The sequence below is a fragment of the Neoarius graeffei genome, chromosome 17, assembly GCF_027579695.1.
Source record: "Neoarius graeffei isolate fNeoGra1 chromosome 17, fNeoGra1.pri, whole genome shotgun sequence".
Classification (NCBI taxonomy): Eukaryota; Metazoa; Chordata; class Actinopteri; order Siluriformes; family Ariidae; genus Neoarius; species Neoarius graeffei.
The window spans coordinates 38,018,843-38,038,093 of record NC_083585.1 but is presented as its reverse complement, the minus strand read 5'-3'; the positions used below and the strand labels follow the sequence as shown (position 1 = coordinate 38,038,093).

General features: G+C 41.8%; 1 protein-coding gene across 1 annotated transcript in view; it reads left to right on the top strand.

Moving 5' to 3' along the window:
• The window catches only part of fndc3a (fibronectin type III domain containing 3A), a 222,948-nt gene that overhangs the window by 165,472 nt on the left and 38,225 nt on the right, over nucleotides 1-19,251 (top strand). The window contains 8 exon segments of the mRNA XM_060944161.1: nucleotides 1,169-1,227; nucleotides 4,456-4,625; nucleotides 9,333-9,392; nucleotides 9,489-9,627; nucleotides 10,779-10,832; nucleotides 11,161-11,285; nucleotides 11,415-11,589; nucleotides 13,809-13,895. Of these exon segments, the coding sequence (XP_060800144.1) occupies nucleotides 1,169-1,227; nucleotides 4,456-4,625; nucleotides 9,333-9,392; nucleotides 9,489-9,627; nucleotides 10,779-10,832; nucleotides 11,161-11,285; nucleotides 11,415-11,589; nucleotides 13,809-13,895 (869 nt within the window).

Here is a 19,251-nt window from a genome sequence, read left to right as displayed (position 1 = left end):
TGGCAAGGCTTTGGACCAGTGACGGTCCAAATCGATTGTACTGAAGTTTGCTAGACTTCATGATGGTAATCACTTTTAAAGAGTTCTTTCTTTTCCAAACGTAGATCAGGTTAGCGAGGCACGCAGTTAGAAATAGCCGAAATGATAGTTCTGTCAAATGCCCACTCTAGCGTAGAAAATGGTGCTACAGCTACTGAGCGGTGTGAACAAGCTTTAGGCTACGTTTACATTAGACCGTATCTGTCTCGTTTTCTTCGCGGATGCACTGTCCGTTTACATTAAACCGCCTGGAAACGCCGGGAAATGGGAATCCGCCAGCGTCCACGTATTCAATCCAGATCGTGTCTGGTCCGGTGCTGTGTAAACATTCAGAATACCCGAATACGCTGTGCTGAGCTATACCTGGCGTCTCATTGGACAACGTCACTGTGACATCCACCTTCCTGATTCGCTGGCGTTGGTCATGTGACGCGACTGCTGAAAAACGGCGCGGACTTCCGCCTTGTATCACCTTTCATTAAAGAGTATAACAGTATGAAAATACTGCAAATACTGATGCAAATACTGCCCATTGTGTAGTTATGATTGTCTTTAGGCTTGCCATCCTTCCACTTGCAAGTGGTAAGTGATATGCGCTGGGATCTCACACACAGCGGCTCAGTCCCGAATCGTGGCTTGTGCACTTCACTCGCGCGCTCTGTGAGCTGCACAGGGCCGGAGTGCGCACCCTCCAGAGGGCACTCGCTGTTCAGGGCGGAGTGATTTGGAGCGCAGGATGCCTGCGGAGCCGAGCGTATCCGTGTATTGGCGTTGCTATGTGCACACAAATCGTGTATTGGTGTTGCTGTGTGCACACTAATCGTTTTAAAAACGTTAATCTGATGATCCGCTGATACGGTCTAATGTAAACATGGGCTTAGAGACAGAGTCTCACAAACCCAACTGAACTATCCATCTCTGACCTCACTATCCCAGCAACTAATAGTACTAGGGGCCATATTTCACACTTTGATTGTCCGTCATGGCCTGGGACCGCCCAGTCGGAGCTACAGCACAGAGGTGCACGTTTTAATGATCATCTCTGGAGCGGAATATCCTGTGTAGCAAAATGTGCAAGTAAATAATCTTGCTGAAATTAGTGGTTTCTTGTGTTCATCTCTTTCCCCAGAATCGAATGAAAAGATGCAAGCTCTTCGAGAATGGTTAAACAATATCAGCAAGCCTGTGGTGAGTATATGGAAGATTTATGCATGCATCGTATAAGTGGTTCTCTGACTGTGACTCAGTGACTGTAATGATCATAAATCTGAGTGCACAATGGCTGCGACTTTATATTTTGTCTCAATTACATAATTACGCATTTGTGAGTAGTTCCAAAATGTGTACAACAATTGTGCAAGTCATGTTCCTAGAAAATTTGAGAGTAATAGCTGACTGTAAAGGATCATTAAGGCTGTATGTAATTGTTACCAACAACTAAATTACTTCATCCTTGTTTATTCTGGCGTGTTCTGACTTTTTAATGTGTTTTTTGCTCCAGTGTATAGTGGGTTTGGTTTTTTTTTTTTTTTTTGTTAATTTAAACACATGGAATGAGCTGTCATTTCTCAATATTCAGAGCCTGTGCCAATGGGTTGGGTTTTTTTTTTAAGATATTTTTTGGGCTTTTTTCACCTTTATTATTGGAAAGGACAGTGTAGAGACAGGAAATGAGCGGGAGAGAGAGACGGGGAGGGATCGGGAAATGACCTCGGGCCGGAATCGAACCCAGGTCCCCGGATTTATGGTATGGCGCCTTATCCACCTGAGCCACGACGCCCCCTTCATCGGTATGAGCAAAGTGGTGTTCAGGTGGTGGTGTTTTTTATCTCTGACGGTCTTTTTCAGTGTATGATTATTCACGATTATCATACCTTGCCTTCAGGTTGTTGTTTTCCACTGGACCTGTAACCTAGCCAATAAAATATTACATTACAGGCATTTAGTATAAATACAGAGATGATTTATAGGCACTCTTGCGCTGATTGGTCAAGAGATTCAGACTATTTCTCGATAACCGCCTTGAGTCATTTGTCAAAATGGCAGCCAGTCACTTTGTCACTCAGGGATGCAAGTCTTCCGGATTTTCCCGGAAATCCGGATATTTGACAACTCTTGAAAATCTCCGGTTTTCCGAATGGAGAAATTTATTTTTTGGATTTTTTGCGTTCCTTGACGCGGCGTAATACTTCGCATCGTCCTTGCATGGGCGCAGTCCTTAAATAGCCCAAACACAGTTCAGTGATTAAAGACGGGTGTTCTTTGTTGACACCGTTCTGCGCAAGCGCAACACAATCGCACTAGAAAGCATGTTCAAGCTGCCAGTGTAGCTGCAGTCTTTTTAGTTGCAAAATACAAGTATTTCCTCTTGTGTTAATAATTCGCCATGTCAAAACAAGCAAAACTTTCCTTGTTCTTTCGACGTGAAGAGAGGTAAGCAATTTATTATATATATATTTTTTTCCATCAAAGTTGCATTTTGTGGTTTCAAAGCTAAGTTTTAGTGCCGTTTCTAAAACACATAATCAAGAAAACGTGGAAGAAACGGCAATAATGGAAGAGCCGGTTTCTAAGCTGCCTAAAATTAGCAGTGGTAATTATTTTTTGTTACATAATGCACTCAGGTTGCCAGTCAGTGTGTGACGACCCCCCCCCCCCCAAAAAAAAAAAAAAAAAAAAACTCCTAGCTACGCCCCTGATTTACATGAGAAATTTGGTATTCATTGGTGTGTTTAAATTTACAGATAATGAACTAATGTAAACAATTGGCTTCAACTCGCATAAATGTGAATTGGAAATGTTTAGTTCACTTTAGCTTCTGCAAACGCACAACTCTACTAAAAGATTGATAAACGAGGCTCAATGTCCCCAACACTGAAACCTGAAAGCTTTAGAAACTCCAACAGACCTTTACTTTTTAACAGGACTGTTTTGGGATTTTGCTGAGTTTACCTTCAACTGTCTGATTTTCTTCAAAGTAATGAACTGTGTAGCAGGAAAATCACCACGTTTTCTAAATGCACTCCTGAAAATTACTCATTAACTAGGGAATTAAATTTGATATTTTTGACATGTTAATCATTAATGTACATGAAGGAAAAAGGCTTAAAAGTTATAACTTGTTTTAGTGAAAATACGTACTAGAATGCAGGGTTTCACGTGTTATGTTATTAAAATATTTTCGGGGAACGTTGACACCCCCCCCAATCTTAGTTTGACTTTCAAAAGTTCAGGATTTTTTTTTTTTCTTTGCTCCACTTTCATCTCTAGTCACTGTAAATGAGGAAGAATTACAAATGATGAAAGAAAATGCTGTTCCTAAAAGCAATAAAGATGCTACAAAGTTTGGTCTAAAACTATTCAATGGTAAGGTGAAATTTTTATTTTTTTTTTAATCTTTTTCAAAACAAAGTATTTTATGTGACTCCGCATAGATAAGTCAGACAAATCTGCGTGCGCCGTTATGTTTTCATGCTGCTTTTGAAGTTTGAAATAAATGAGATTTTTAATACATTTCTTTTTAAATAATCACCTTTTGTATTTATACTAAAACAATTATACACCCCAGGCTCAGTGAACATCATCAACTTCATCTTGGTGGTTATTCACTGATGTTCACTTCGCCTTTGGTAAATAATTGTTAATTAGCAGACGTTCTTATCCGGAGTGACGTACAACATGCGCAGAGTAGTTTGGGGTCAGGTGCCTTCAGCCATTCCTGCTGGTCCAGGGAATCAAACCAGCAACCTTCTGGTCCCAAAGCTGCTTCTCTAACTTTTAGGCCATGGCTTCTCCATATAATAGTCTAGATAGCATTATATAGTGGCTAGTTACATTGGTTTTGTCATAACAATCCTTACAAGAGCCCTGAAAGACTAAATAAAGTGACAGAAGGAAATGAGGCAGGCAGTGAACTAAAGGATCTGGTTGAAGGCCTTCTTGGTCTGGATGGACAGATTATTTTCAGAGAAATGACTCCAGGGATTTGAGCAGAGGTCACAAAATGAGAGAAGAATAAGATGGCACAAAGCGGGAAAAAGAGCCAAGTTAAGCTTCCACTGTGCCTTTTTTTTTCCTCCCTTCTCATGGATTTGTGCATCTGTTGTGTACTCTCAGAACTGTTCTGTGCTTTGATTATCAAAGAATCAGAAATATCCACAGCCAGGAAGCTGCGTCTAAAGGATGCTAAAAATATTCGTCTTGTCGTCTTCTCACATACATTTTCCTTTGGTTTATGGCTTTCCGGTATACTCCTGTGCCTAAATTCATCTTGCGTAACACACTTCAGAAACACTAAGGATGCTGTTAGACGTTGAGCTCTTGTATTATATCTTATGGTTATATCATCCCCTTCAGAAGCTGTTTTATCAGAGGTATAGCTGAACAGTAGAGTTCACTGGTCTGTGATTTCCGTAGGTGGCAGATATCCAGGCGAGAGGAGCGTGTCTCTGCTGGCCAGCTCCAGTAAGGACGACTGCAAACGAGGAGCAGAAAGAACCAGAGGAGAAACCCGAGGATCTTAGTATCAGCTATGAGGTGTCCGTCTCGTACAGTGGCAAGGATGGCAAATACAACACGGCATACAGGTAACGCCGCAAAATAAATTCCTTTAATAGTCCACTTGTATGTGACGTCACAGCCGATCCAGATTGTAAACAGACGCCATCTTGTCGGTCAAACGCCATATTTCCGCCATCGCAATTTACCGACACTGACTTTCGTTGTTTTTCGCCCAAATCTGCGAATATTACCGTGCCACAATGCCGGAGAGTTGTATGGCATATAAATGCCACAACAGGAGAGGTCAGAAATCGGGAAGAAAGTTTCATAGGCTGCCACGAGACCCTGACAGGCATGCAAAATGGATTGCTGCTATCAGGTATACCATATATACAGTAATAGTGATAGACTACTGATACTTGATCTAACTGATAATATAAAATATTCAACCATAATCGGCTGGTCAGCGCTATACTAGATACTACTGATATATCTAGTATCAGTACTAGTACTCAATACTTAAGTGACTTACCCGTCCAATGAGGATTGTTATTTTCTTGTTTACAAGATGCCACATCTGAGGGGGGCTGACAAATCCTGAATTTCTGTAAAGATAACTGTCCGGCAGATTCTACCATAACAGAGGCCAGTTAAGTCCCATCTCCTTAAATTGCTGAATTGATTATTTTGATCATTCTATTAAGTTTTTCTAGTAGCATTTGGGGTCTTGGACATTCACAGTAAATTTTAGGACAGTAGTCCTGGTAACTAATTAATAAAAGCCTGACATGACAGACATGCTAAATGACAATAGAAACACATCGGTTTCTATCATCAAAATCTGACAGACAAACTAACGTCTACCATCATATTCTGACAGACGCTCTAGATGATAATAGTAACAAAACTGTTTCTTACATTATTAATCTGACAAATTTAGTAATAATATTAAATACCTCATCACTAGAACCAAATAATGAAATAAAATATTGAAATAAAATTTATTTTCAAAATTGAAATATCAACAATAATTGTCAGAACAGTGACGATAGACACGACTGTGTCACTTTCGCGGGGAAATAACACATTGAAATGGCCTGTCGGCTGAAAGGGTCGCAAGCGGCTCTGATTTATCTCAACTTACGATAGTTTTCCTCCAGAAAAAATTTAACTATGAATGCACAAATATATTCTCAATGTTTCTATCATCAAAAATTTCTATCGTCAGGATAGCTGACTGAAAATCTTACCTTAATTTATTTGATGAAATCTAGCTGTCAGAACTCCAAGTCTTGCCCGGAAGTAAATGTCTGCTGTCACAAAAATCATGCGCAGTAGAATTTCCTCTTTGCGTCAGTCAACATGTGCATGGTGAGGGCTTGAATTTTGCATTCGTCAGGTGCATTATGCCGCTTTTCCACTACCAACGCGGCTGAGTCGGGCTGAGCCGTGCCGTGCTGAGTCGAGCTGAGCGGGGCTGTTGGAGTTGCATTTCGACTACAACCGCGCTGAACCGTGCTGGCTGGAAGTGGGTGGACACATTGGGTGGAGTTAGCGAAAGTGGGTGGACGTCATGTGATGTCGTTAAGCGGCGCAAACAGTGACATCAGTGATTTTTTTAAGCGGTAGTCTCACGACCCGAATAGTAAACAATAAACATGGAGGACATGGAGTCATTAGTGTTGCTGGTCTTGGTGCTGTGGCTTGTTGTCACCGACAACGCGGACAGATACTGGCAAGAGCGTATAGATGAGGCGAGGCGCATAAGGCTCCAGAAATTCTCGTAATTCGTAATTCTTCTTCTTCCGGATTTACGGTGTTTACAGATCCCAGCATGCTCGCGGGGCGTGTGTGGGCGTGTGAGGACACTCCTCCTCACCAATCAGTGCACAGGGGAGTGTCTGCTCACGCCCCCAGCCTCACTCGGCTCGCTTTGGCTCGCTTCAGCCCCACTCCAAAACCGTGCGAGTTTTAGGGGCTAAGCAGGGCTGAAGCGAGCTGAGTCATGCTGTTCTTTGGTAGTCGAAACGCGAGCCGTGTCGGGCTGAAGTGAGCTGAAGCGAGCTGAAGTGAGCTGAAAAAGGGTAGTGGAAAAGGGCCATTAGACTGACAGACTGACGATAGCATTTTTTAAAAATAACTGTGGGCTTCTCTCGTGAACGAAATGGTTTTTTTGTTGTTAATCTATTTCAACTCTATCTGTTGACACCCAAAAATGATAAAGCCTGCTTCCACACGATAACTACCAAAGATCTATAATGGCTGAGTCTATCGTCAGGTCATCTGACAGAAATTCACTGACGATAGCAGCAGGGATAATGAAAGTGATTTTTAAAATGGGAGTTATGTCTGTCAGATATGTCAAAGAAATAGAACTTTATTCTTTAAAAATCTTTTATTGATATACTCGGTGTATTTTTAAATGGCGTGCTGTTTTAGAAGACCAAATACCATATTTTCAATCTTGAAAATATTACCTCACTGAAAAAAGGACAAGAAAAATTTCTTATTTTGTGGGCAAGTGGTTAATGGATCCAGTTACGGTAGAATCTGCCGTCCAGAGATTTATAAGCACGCAGTGCTTCACCACTGAACAGCGAGGGAAAGTTAATGAGGTAATTATACACATCTGGGTATTCCACCTCTGGCAGTTCAATATCCACTGACATGGTCGTGAAAACTACGTCCAGTAATCGATAAGGGTCACTAATCTGTAGGTCGTTTATTTTAGACATATATCTAGTTATCTGTTCATTAGAAAAATGAGCCGTGTAGTCCATCGGTTGAAATTGATCCATTTTGTATACGAGTGCAGCAATATTCAGCTGTGTTGTTGACCGACAAGATGGCGGCTGTTTACATTCCAGCCAGGATTCAGTCACGTGACTGCAAGAGCTCTATAGGCTGCACAATCGACAATAGTGATGTATTCCGAGTTCATTTGGCCCTAGATAAAGCCAGATGTGCAATACCTTACCTGGATTGAGGTGACTTAAAGTGCTGATGACACGTTTTTGACATCTTTGGCGATGTTTTATAACATAAAAAGTAATTCCCGATGATCCATATATTAATTCACGAAGGCGCCTATTTTACAAGTTATGATAAAAACGCGGCTATTTGGGCAAATTTGACGGGGCTGCAGCACCCAGGAGACGAAAGAGGAGGAGGAGCTATATGACGTCAGCGAAAGAACCTTCCTCCTAACTTACCAGTTTATTGTTGATGCGACAGGTGTTCAGTTTGTCATTATTTTATATTTATTTATATATATATATATATATATATATATATATATATATATATATATATATATATATAATATAAAAGTTATTATGCCTTCGCGTTGTGTTGCCGGCTTTTGCTCCAAAACCTACAAGGATGGGGTAAGTTTATTCAAGTTTCCCAGAGATCCCGAGCTGCATGCGAAGTGGGTGAAGCAAGTCAGGCGCACTCGTGACAAGTGGGAGCCCTCACCAACATCCGTCCTGTGCTCTGAACACTTCGATTTGGATTGTTTTGACACCCTTCCCAGCTTAAAAGAATCTCTTGGGTGTTCAGTTCAGCACAAACGTGTGTTACTACCATCAGCAGTGCCTACACAGTGTTGCCAGATTGGGATTTTTCCCGCCCAGTTGAGCGGTTTCAAGTGCATTTTGGTGGGTTTTGAACACATTTTGGGCTGGAAAACGTCAGCAGTATCTGTTGCCAGATACTGCTGACGTTTTCCAGCCCAAAATATGTTCGAAACTCACCAAAATGCACTTGAAACCGCTCAACTGGGCGGGAAAAATCCCAATCTGGCAACACTGCCATTATTCCGGAGGGGGTCTACTAGTAGCTATGCCGGATCCAAAGACAGTCCTCCTGTCAGAACATGTGTTGTGAAATGACATAAGATAAAGGTACGTAGAGCTATAGATTCTACATGATAATCATAAATGTAATCATAAAGTCGGCGTGATATCAGTCATGTATTTGCTTGTGAAAGCTTGCGGCTTTCATGTAACTGCCGCCTAGCAACGAGAGGCAAAGGGTAAAGAGGGTAGGCTATCATAGATTCTATTCGGAAGAGATCAACACAATTCTAGACTCCCAGAAGAGGAAGAGCTAGCACTAGAGTTTTCACCGGCATTTTCATGCGCCATTTCCATTGAGTAGAACCAGAGTAGAACAGCCAGTGAACCGCAGCGTGTTCTTCCGCTGACGTCACAGCATGGCCACGAGCCACGGACCCAGTTTTCTTGCGCTGTGCAATTAAAAGTTGGATATTTGCGTAACAACAGCTTCTTTTCACGTAATTATAACAGAAATCTAACATGTTTGCCATGTTGTATAGTTTATTTAAGAAATTGCATAGAGTCATGTTCGTGTCATCAGCACTTTAAGCCCGAGCCTAACAAGTTTGCGTCTGAGATTCAAAGAACAAAAGGTGCAGTTCACGGTTTTGAAACTTGTGAACACGAACATTGTTGTCATATACTTTTGATCTGAAAAGTCCTCTAATAAACAGTATCCACAGGCTGGATCACAGCAGTGTGTTCTTTGTGCAATGTTGTTGACAGAAGTTAAAGGAAAAAGAGAGAGAACTTTGTGTCCAGTTGCTTACGTTGTGTTTGGTCCCCTGTATTTCTGGGACAAACTGTGAAGACCCTCCTTTTCACTTTTTTTGGTTGTGTTTTGGTTTATTTTTATCAAGCTCTTTTTGTTCATGACTGACATTTTGTATTATTATTAGTAGTAGAATTAATATGTATATATTTTTTAATCTCCTGTTTGTCTTTTTGGAACAGTGGTAAAGAGCTTAGTGCAACCATAGAGAACCTAAGACCAGCAACAGACTACCATGTCAGGTCTGTACTCCTGGTTTAGACATACTATGGTATTCACTTATGACCTTCAATATTTCTTCAATTAATTGGAGATATTGTGTACATTTGTACCTGCAGGGTCCAGGCTGTATATAACTGTTTACAAGGAAACCCTTCTGAGCCTGCAAGTTTTACAACTCTGAGCTGTGAACCCGACACACCCATCCCACCTCGCAAAGCCAGCGGCACCAAAAACTCTCTCGTCCTGCAGTGGAAGGTGTATATGCACATGCATCCGTGCGCATGAAGAATTTTTTTTTTTTGCTGCACACAAGGGCACACCTGTGCGGTTTTTTAAATAAAAAGTATTCATTTTTGCCACTTGTGTGCACATGCCATATTTACTAGCAAGCAATCTCACTATGATCAGCAGTGATGGGAATAACGGCGTTAGAAATAAACGGCGTTACTAACGGCGTTACTTTTTTTAGTAACGAGTAATCTAACTAATTACTTTTTACATCGTTATAACGCCGTTCCCGTTACTTACAATAAAATACTATGCGTTATTTTATTAAAGCTGTTTTCATCTGGCACGCTGCTCGCTCAGCCTTTCTTTACTCTGCTTTAGTGTGGGGCGGGGAGATGCGAGACAACGACATAGTCAGCTAATCAGAGTAGATTTGGACAACATACGTAGGTAGGCCACGCCTACTGCACTACTGCGCACTCTTTCAATCAGAAGACCCAGCGATGGCGAGCGGTCAGCCCAGCACTGCGCTTTCACACTGGAAATACAGCCATTACTTTTCATTACTTGAAATAAAAGGCAAAAATGTCTACGTGCAATGCACATTATGTCGAGGAACAAAGCGTTTGTCCTCGTCAGTGGCCAGTAATTAGTAACAATTTTAATAACTACAAAAATATATTACATTTGATAGATGTCTTATCTCACATTGTCCCACAAAAATATTAATATAGTGTAGATAACATTACTAACTGGTTCTGTTAATTGTCCATTTTGGTCATTAAACACATTTAACATTCACTTTTATTATGATTACACTAATTGAATTTGTTGTTTTGTTTTTTTTTTTTGGGGGGGGACACAAAATGTAACGGAATAATTACTTTCCCTGGTAATTAGTTACTTTTATGACAAAGTAACTCCGTTACTAACTCCGTTACTTTTTGGGAAAAGTAACTATAACTAATTACTTTTTGAAAGTAACGTGCCCAACACTGATGATCAGTCATCTTTTTTTATAATTTTCATGTTTTGAGAATATTCTTTTGAAAATTCACGACACGTCAGTGCACACACTTGGTAATCCATGTATCTCTTTAGCCGTGAATGCTCATGTTTTAATAACCAACTTCCTACACCATGGAATACTTTATTTTAAAACAAATATCTTCTTCCAGGCTCCATGTGACAACGGTTCCAAAATTCAAAACTACATTCTACAGTGGGATGAGGTAATGCATTATGCACCATCACTATTTGACCCCAAGCTAGTGTAAGTACATGCTGTATCACATTTGGCAGTTGCAGATGTCACTTTGTCCTTATCGGGGTTAAAGTCAAAAGCCTTAAGACAAGATAATCTTAAAATAAGATTAACTATTAGCTAAACGGTTTACTTTTGGCCTTTGATTTAGCTAACTTTCTATCAGTGTCTTTCTGGGTGTTTTTTTTTTAAGCAAATAAAGCATCATGTTTTGTGTTTAGGAACGAAACGTGAATAATTAGATGTGTAATTGTAACTTTGTCCTTTGGTGTATTTGAATGGTTGTGTGTGAGCAGGGTAAAGGTACGGGACTGTTTGAGCAATGCTACTATGGCCCTCAGAAGCAGTACAGGGTGACCAAGCTCTCGCCAGCATCCAAATACTCATTCCGCCTAGCAGCCAAAAACGACATGGGTGTCAGGTGTGTGTGCACGCAGAGCCAATTGCTACATGAGGAGTGTGGGTGTAGAAGTGTGGGAGTACTTATTCAGCCACCCTTCAAGGGACTTTTTCTTGAGTTGTACATGGGTTTGTGTTCACTCTGTTGTAGTGAGTTCAGTGAACCTGTTGACATGTTGACCTCGTGCAGCGTCCCTGCACCTCCAAAGAGCCCGGAGCTGCTCCAGGCTGGGGTCACTTGGCTCCGCCTGCAGTGGAACAGGCCAGACAGCTCACCAAAAGAAGACGATATCGGTTACGTACTGGAAATGGAAGAAGAGGGCTCGGTGAGAACCCAGCACGCATACCGTCTCTTCACGATATACACACACGGTCACCACTCCAGCCATGCGTACTTCGACAGGAGAAAAAGTGCCTCATAGACATTTGTATTATTTCTTATGCCAAAATCCAAGCTGTCTAAGTTTTCTGTAGAGAACAGTTTGAATTTTCTTCAAGCAAAGATTTTTTTTTCCCCCAAATACTCTCATCAGATTAGCAGAGCTGAAGTTGCTGCTGAGGGAAAAACTTGCCCAGAGTTATTTAACTATGTATTAGACAGGTTAGCAAGTATGTTTTCTGCCAAGAAAAGTTATCCATGTTATTTTGCTAAATTAGACAAGACTGTTGTCTGATGCACGCACAAGCTAATGTTAAAGCAGATACGCAGAACCTTTATTTTTAAATAAATTTGAGTGGATAGTATCTCCATCCTTGACTCTTGTATGCTGCATAAATGGGAATAAAAAATGTACATTTTTGAGAGTTAAAATCGACCGCAAAGTTGGCATTCGAGCCCCGCTGAGCCAGCCAGCTGAGTGCGTGATGTCACAGCGGGAACCAGTTTTAAGGCCGAGGCCTTTTACAGCTATAGACCAAAGTCATATAAATAAAAATTTATGGTGAAAGTAAGAAATCCCGTTACCGACTTGCTCAACTAAGACTGATTTGACTTCATTGATTGTGGGTTGACTTTCATTAAAACAGGATAGGTGTTATAACTCATGCAACATACATGTACCGTACATGCATGCGTTTTCACTGATAAAACGTAAAAGGTTAATTAAATAATCAGATGAACTGAGACAATCATATTCTGAAGCAAATTAAATAATCTTATACCGGTAACTTAAACACACAATACAAGTTACATGTATTAATCTAAATGCAGCTAAACAACGTGTTGTTTTTGGGAGGGGTTTTTTAATCCAAATGAGAGTCGGAGCTTACCCGTCTGTGTTCTCGCTTCTTGAAGGCCGATCTTGTGGCCGATTGTTTTGAAACAATCTGACTCTCAGTTGTTCGTTCAGTTCTCCGTTCATTCGCTTCTTCCACGTAAGGGCGAGATGGCAGTGATATCCAGTTTAGAAATAAGACTGCTGGTCCACTCTTTCTCTCCATACTGTGTATTCCACCATTACTGCTCAGCTTAGGCAATTACTAAAACCCGGGACGGAACGGGATGTCACCAGCTTTAGCAACAACTGTGGGGAGGTCACTGCCCGAGCGATATGTCCCGTCCCGAGTTTTAGCAACAACCCTCGGCTCACGCTCCAGGAGGACTGGTGCAACTCAACTCACTTTAAAAAAAAACAACTTTTTTTATTTTTCTTTAATTGTTAATACTGCACCCTCTTTCAATAAGGGCTTATAGCCAACGCTCCTCGACAGATCAGAGGCCTCGTACGAGTCTTCTTCAGTAAAATGCGCAGAGCAGAGGAGAGACCACTTCGTAGCCGCCCAACGCGCCCGTGAACTTCTCGCAAAACGCGTCCAAATCTTAGCAGTTTGAACATTCTTGGGCCATGAATGCAACGTAAATCCACCTTCTGTCGTGTTGCTGCACTCGCCAGCAACACATCTACGTGGCGTGGCGATAAATTAGCTCAAAATGGAGAATCGGAGTTGCAGTCAGCTCTGTGTTTTAGTATAGTGGAAATGGCGATGAGACCGATAGCCTTCCTGCGGTGATGTTACGGACGTCAAGGTCATTCACTCGGACCGCTCCATATATAAATCACTTTAATTGTAAAAATTACTATATTAGATTTATTGTTAACGCTTAAAACTATTCCTGTGCCATTCTTGAGGTCTCAGGGCATTTATAAACGAAAGTGAGGCCATGGTTCTGCGTATATGCTTTAAGCTCATGCTCATAAATACTGAAGCAGTCAAAATCTTCCACAGTACATGGATTTGTAGTTGTTGAAGGTAAACATGGATTTTGGCTTTTTTGAAGTTTCACATAGCCAGTGTGGAATGGGTGTAATGTATTCACGCCATTGTCAGGATCTCTGATACATTTATCTATGGTTCTCACACACAGATGTGCAGTGGTTGCTGAATTCACTGAGCATTTATATTCATGTGATGAGAGTCTCACTTGTGCACACACACACACACACACACACACACACACACACACACACACACACGCACAGTATACCTGCAGGTACAGGATTCTGTAGTTTTAACTGCTGTCTGACTGTTTGGTCTGGATGTGCAGGGTTATGGGTTCCAGCCCAGCTATGATGGTGATGAGCTGTTATGCACAGTGAGGAATCTGCACCGGAGCACCAAGTACAAATTCAGGGTGAGAGTGGGGTTCTCTTTTGGTATATGTGTACTTGGAGTGTTTGAAATTCATTTTTCAGTAAGCAAAATATATTAGAGTGCAGTAGATAGTGACAGGATCTATATCCATTATTAGTAACAGCATTTCTAAATGTAGATGTAGTCCTGATACATCATGGACATGAATTTCATGGCAATATTGAGCTTTCACTAGTTTCTTTGAACTGTTCATTTTCTGCAGTAGAATGATAATACAACATACATCTGTAACAGGAAAAAATACGAGTTTGGTGCACACGTTTTCATTTATTTTTGTTTTTCTGAACTCGGTACAGGGTCAAAAATTTGCGTATGCCCACTTTAGGTTATTAATTCAGTGGTGCTGAAAGTTCTAAAATGTCTTAACTTGCCAAGGCCTCTTCCTTTTAGTGATCATGATTGGCTACGGGTGGTAGCTCCTCTGTGCGATCATAAAAATGGTTTCTTTGACAGCACTCATTGGATTGACCAACACAAAGTAGTCCAAGGAGCTCAGTGCAGATCTGAGAAAGAGGATCAGAGATTTATACAACTCAGGAATGTCACTTGCATCCATTTCTAAAGAACTGCAGATTCCAAGATCATCAGAACAAACTTGTATGCAAGTACAAGTTATTGGACGGTGTAGAAACTTTGCTGGGTGAAAATCTGTCGCCCTCAGCTGATAGGAAATTGGGTCGATGGTCAGGAACTACCAAGGCACAGGCCTGCCATGAACTGGAAGCTGCTGGATCACCAGTGTCTGTTGACAGTCAAGCAAGTTTTGCATTATCATTGACTGAGAAGCTGATGTCCAAGAAAGAAGCCTCTGCTCCAAAATCAACACCTTTAGGGACAACTAAATTTTGTGCCTGACCACATGGACAAAGAAGAAACCTACTAGAGGGAAGATTTATGGTCAGATGAGACAAAGAGGGCGGCACGGTGGTGTAGTGGTTAGCGCTGTCGCTTCACAGCAAGAAGGTCCGGGTTCGAGCCCCGTGGCCGGCGAGGGCCTTTCTGTGCAGAGTTTGCATGCTCTCCCCATGTCCGCGTGGGTTTCCTCCGGGTGCTCTGGTTTCCCCCACAGTCCGAAGACATGCAGGTTAGGTTAACCGATGACTCTAAATTGACCGTAGGTGTGAATGTGAGTGTGAATGGTTGTCTGTGTCAGCCCTGCGATGACCTGGCGACTTGTCCAGGGTGTACCCCGCCTCTCGCCCGTAGTCAGCTGGGATAGGCTCCAGCTTGCCTGCGACCCTGTAGATCAGGATAAAGCGGGTAGAGATAATGAGATGAGACAAAGATAGAGTTGGTTGGCTACAATGACCAGTGGTACACTGTACCAACTGTTAAGAATGGTAGTGGTAGCATCATGCTCTTGGGCTGCTTTGCTGCCAGTGGAAATTGTGCATTGCACAAAGTGGATCGAATCATGAAGAATGAGAACCATCTCAGAATTCTTCAGCATAACCTCAAACCACCAGAAACTTGGACACAGTTGGGAAGTCCAACAGAGCAGTGACCCTAAACACACAGCAAAGCTGGTTTTGAAATGGATAAAGCAAGCTAATATTCAGCTTAAAACAAGTCCTGACCTCAACCCTATCAAAAATATGTGGACTGTGCTTAAAACTTGGGTCCATACCAGGAAAGATGCACCATTTTAATTTAACTCTACTAATTCTGCCAAGAAGAGTGGTCAAATATCCAACCAGAATTCTGCCAGAAACTTGATGGCAACCAAAAGCACCTGGTCAATGTGAAACTTGGGGGACATTTAACCAGATATTACATGTGCTGTATGTATAATTTGACCCTTGTGCACCAGATTCTTGTGGGTTTTTTTTTTTTTTATTATTATAGATGTATGGTGTTCAATCATTCTGCCAAAGAAAAAGAACAGTTCAGGAAATCATTGAAAGCCCAGTAATGCCATGAAATTCATGTCCATGATAACGTTCATATGTGTATGTAAACTTCTGATTGCCACTGAATAAACAGTATTTGTAGCTGTAATAATTGGAGAATAGCAGACTGCTACTTGGCAGGTATATTTAGCTATCTAACCTGCATCTTCAAGCTACAGTCACATCTTCCCAGCACTACTCATGGAGTAAGCTATTTATAGTTTCCGATAATTATAATCTGTCGTCGTTTTGGTTTCAGCTGTTATCTGAAGTAATTTGATGCCCTTCCTGGAACACAATTTCACACTGGGGGGGTCCTCGTCGTCTGACCGTCCAGTCCATGATAAATGAATACATGTTTATAAATAACAGGCAGTTAGCCCAGCATGTAGGTAGCAACAGTTACAGTGATGCTTGAAAGTTTGTGAACCCTTTAGAATTTTCTATATTTCTGCATAAATATGACCTAAAACGACATCAGATTTTCACACAAGTCCTAAAAGTAGATAAAGAGAACCCAGTTAAACAAATGAGACAAAAATATTATACTTGGTCATTTAGGAAAATGATCCAATGTTACATATCTGTTTGTGGCAAAAGTATGTGAACGTCTAGGATTAGTTAATTTGAAGGTGAAATTAGAGTCAGGTGTTTTCAGTCAATGGAATGACAAGCAGGTGTGAGTGGGCACCCTGTTTTATTTAAAGAACAAGGATCTATCAAAGTCTGATCTTACACTTCCACAAACAGGCATTGTGATCATGGCACAAACAAAGGAGATTTCTGAGGACCTCAGAAAAAGCGTTGTTGATGCTCATCAGGCTGGAAAAGGTTACAAAACCATCTCTAAAGAGTTTGGACTCCACCAATCCACAGTCAGACAGATTGTGTACAAATGGAGGAAATTCAAGACCATTGTTCCCCTCCCCAGGAGTGGTCGACCAACAAAGATCACTCCAAGAGCAAGGCGTGTAATAGTCGGCGAGGTCACAAAGGACCGCAGGGTAACTTCTAAGCAACTGAAGGCCTCTCTCACATTGGCTAATGTTCATGAGTCCACCATCAGGAGAACACTGAACAACAATGGTGTGCATGACAGGGTTGCAAGGAGAGAGCCACTGCTCTCCAAAAAACATTGCTGCTCATCTGCAGTTTGCTAAAGATCACGTGGACAAGCCAGAAGGCTATTGGAAAAATGTTTTGTGGATGGATGAGACCAAAATAGAACTTTCTGGTTTAAATGAGAAGCGTTATGTTTGGAGAAAGGAAAACACTGCATTCCAGCATAAGAACCTTATCCCATCTGTGAAACATGGTGGTGGTAGTATCATGGTTTGGGCCTGTTTTGCTGCATGTGGGCCAGGACGGCTTGCCATCGTTGATGGAACAATGAATTCTGAATTGCACCAGCGAATTCTAAAGGAAAATGTCAGGATATCTGTCCATGAACTGAATCTCAAGAGAAGGTGGGTCATGCAGCAAGACAACGACCCTAAGCACACAAGTCGTTCTACCAAAGAATGGATAAAGAAGAATAAAGTTAATGTTTTGGAATGGCCAAGTCAAAGTCCTGACCTTATTCCAATCGAAATGTTGTGGAAGGACCCTGAAGCGAGCAGTTCATGTGAGGAAACCCACCAAGTTGAAGCTGTTCTGTACGGAGGAATGGGCTAAAATTCCTCCAAGCCGGTGTGCAGGACTGATCAACAGTTACCAGAAATGTTTAGTTGCAGTTATTGCTGCACAAGGAGGTCACACCAGATACTGAAAGCAAAGGTTCACATACTTTTGCCACTCAGAGATATGTAATATTGGATCATTTTCCTCAATAAATAAATGGCCAAGTATAATATTTTTGTCTCATTTGTTTAACTGGGTTCTCTTTATCTACTTTTAGGACTTGTGTGAAAATCTGATGATGTTTTAGGTCATACTTATGCAGAAATATAGAAAATTCTAAAGGGTTCACAAACTTTCAAGCACCACTGTATAATGATGGTGATGAGTGTCTGGTTAACATGGTGCGTTGAAACCACACAAGTCATGATATTGTCGGGAAAAGCATCAAAAATATCCTTTTGAACAATTGTATTAGCAAAGAAAACGAGAGAATATGAACTAAAATGATCGGCACGGTGGTGTAGTGGTTAGCGCTGTCGCCTCACAGCAAGAAGGTCCTGGGTTCGAGCCCCATGGCCGGCGAGGGCCTTTCTGTGTGGAGTTTGCATGTTCTCCCCGTGTCCGCGTGGGTTTCCTCCGGGTGCTCCGGTTTCCCCCACAGTCCAAAGGCATGCAGGTTAGGTTAACTGGTGACTCTAAATTGACTGTAGGTGTAAATGAGTGTGAATGGTTGTTTGTGTGTCAGCCCTGTGATGATCTGGCGACTTGTCCAGGGTGTACCCCGCCTCTTGCCCGTAGTCAGCTGGGATAGGCTCCAGCTTGCCTGCGACCCTAACCACGACACCACCGTGCTGCCCCTGCTTCGTTTTAAGCTTCTCAATTTCTTTCCTCAGCTGGAGGATCTCCTTTCTGGGAGATGTTTTTATCAAGAGCTAAGTTGACAAGTGTGGGATCCAGAGCTGATGCGTAGTCGTGCTCCTTGGGAATTGTATCTGCCTCCTCCCCTGGTCGCGCTCTCCTCTCTCAAATCCCTGGTCTTGAAAATGGAACGGAGAAATTGTTCCACTCAACACCGGAACTGCTTCCATCTTTAACAGTTGCCACCCTGTCTCGGAACCTGGCTCACACACATTCTCTCTTTCTTTTTTTAATATAAAATGCTGGCTTCAGACTCTGAGATGGGAACTAACTGTGAAGTTCTCCCTCCAGATCGTAATGATCCATTTTCACTTGACTTCCATATTATAGTCCTTTATAATTGCTGGAGGCTTGACACAAAGCACACAGCAATGTTCAGCTGTCGCGCTCTCTCTTCGTTGAAACCTGAACAACTGTTTTGAGACCTTGTCACCTCTTGACAAAAATCAGCAACAGTATGGATAGCAGAAGTGATTTTGCTGGCTTATGTTTTACTGGGAGTTGGTCCGCGTTCTTAGTGTTACCGTTCTGGTGTTATCGGAAGAGGGCCTAATTGCAATCATGTTCCTAAAGACTACAGTCTATTAATGTGATCAGTGCTCCTAAAGGGAAGCTGATGAGATCTTGCGGGAGACGATACCTGCTGATCAACTCTTCCCTTTTATCGGTTCAGTTCCACCATATCACCATGAGTTATCAGGGTGCTGTACTGAATATTGATTATAATAACAAAGCAGCATGGGTTCGTCAATTATTTTGTACTTGTTTGTGTCCCGTTTATAAATGTGCAGTTGGAGTGATGCTGACTCCCAGAGGAAACAGTTCGACTCGTATTTGAGTATAAGTTAGCCTTTTTTTGGTCATGTTACGTCCTGAGCCCCCTCCTGGCATCGGCTCGCCAGTGCACGG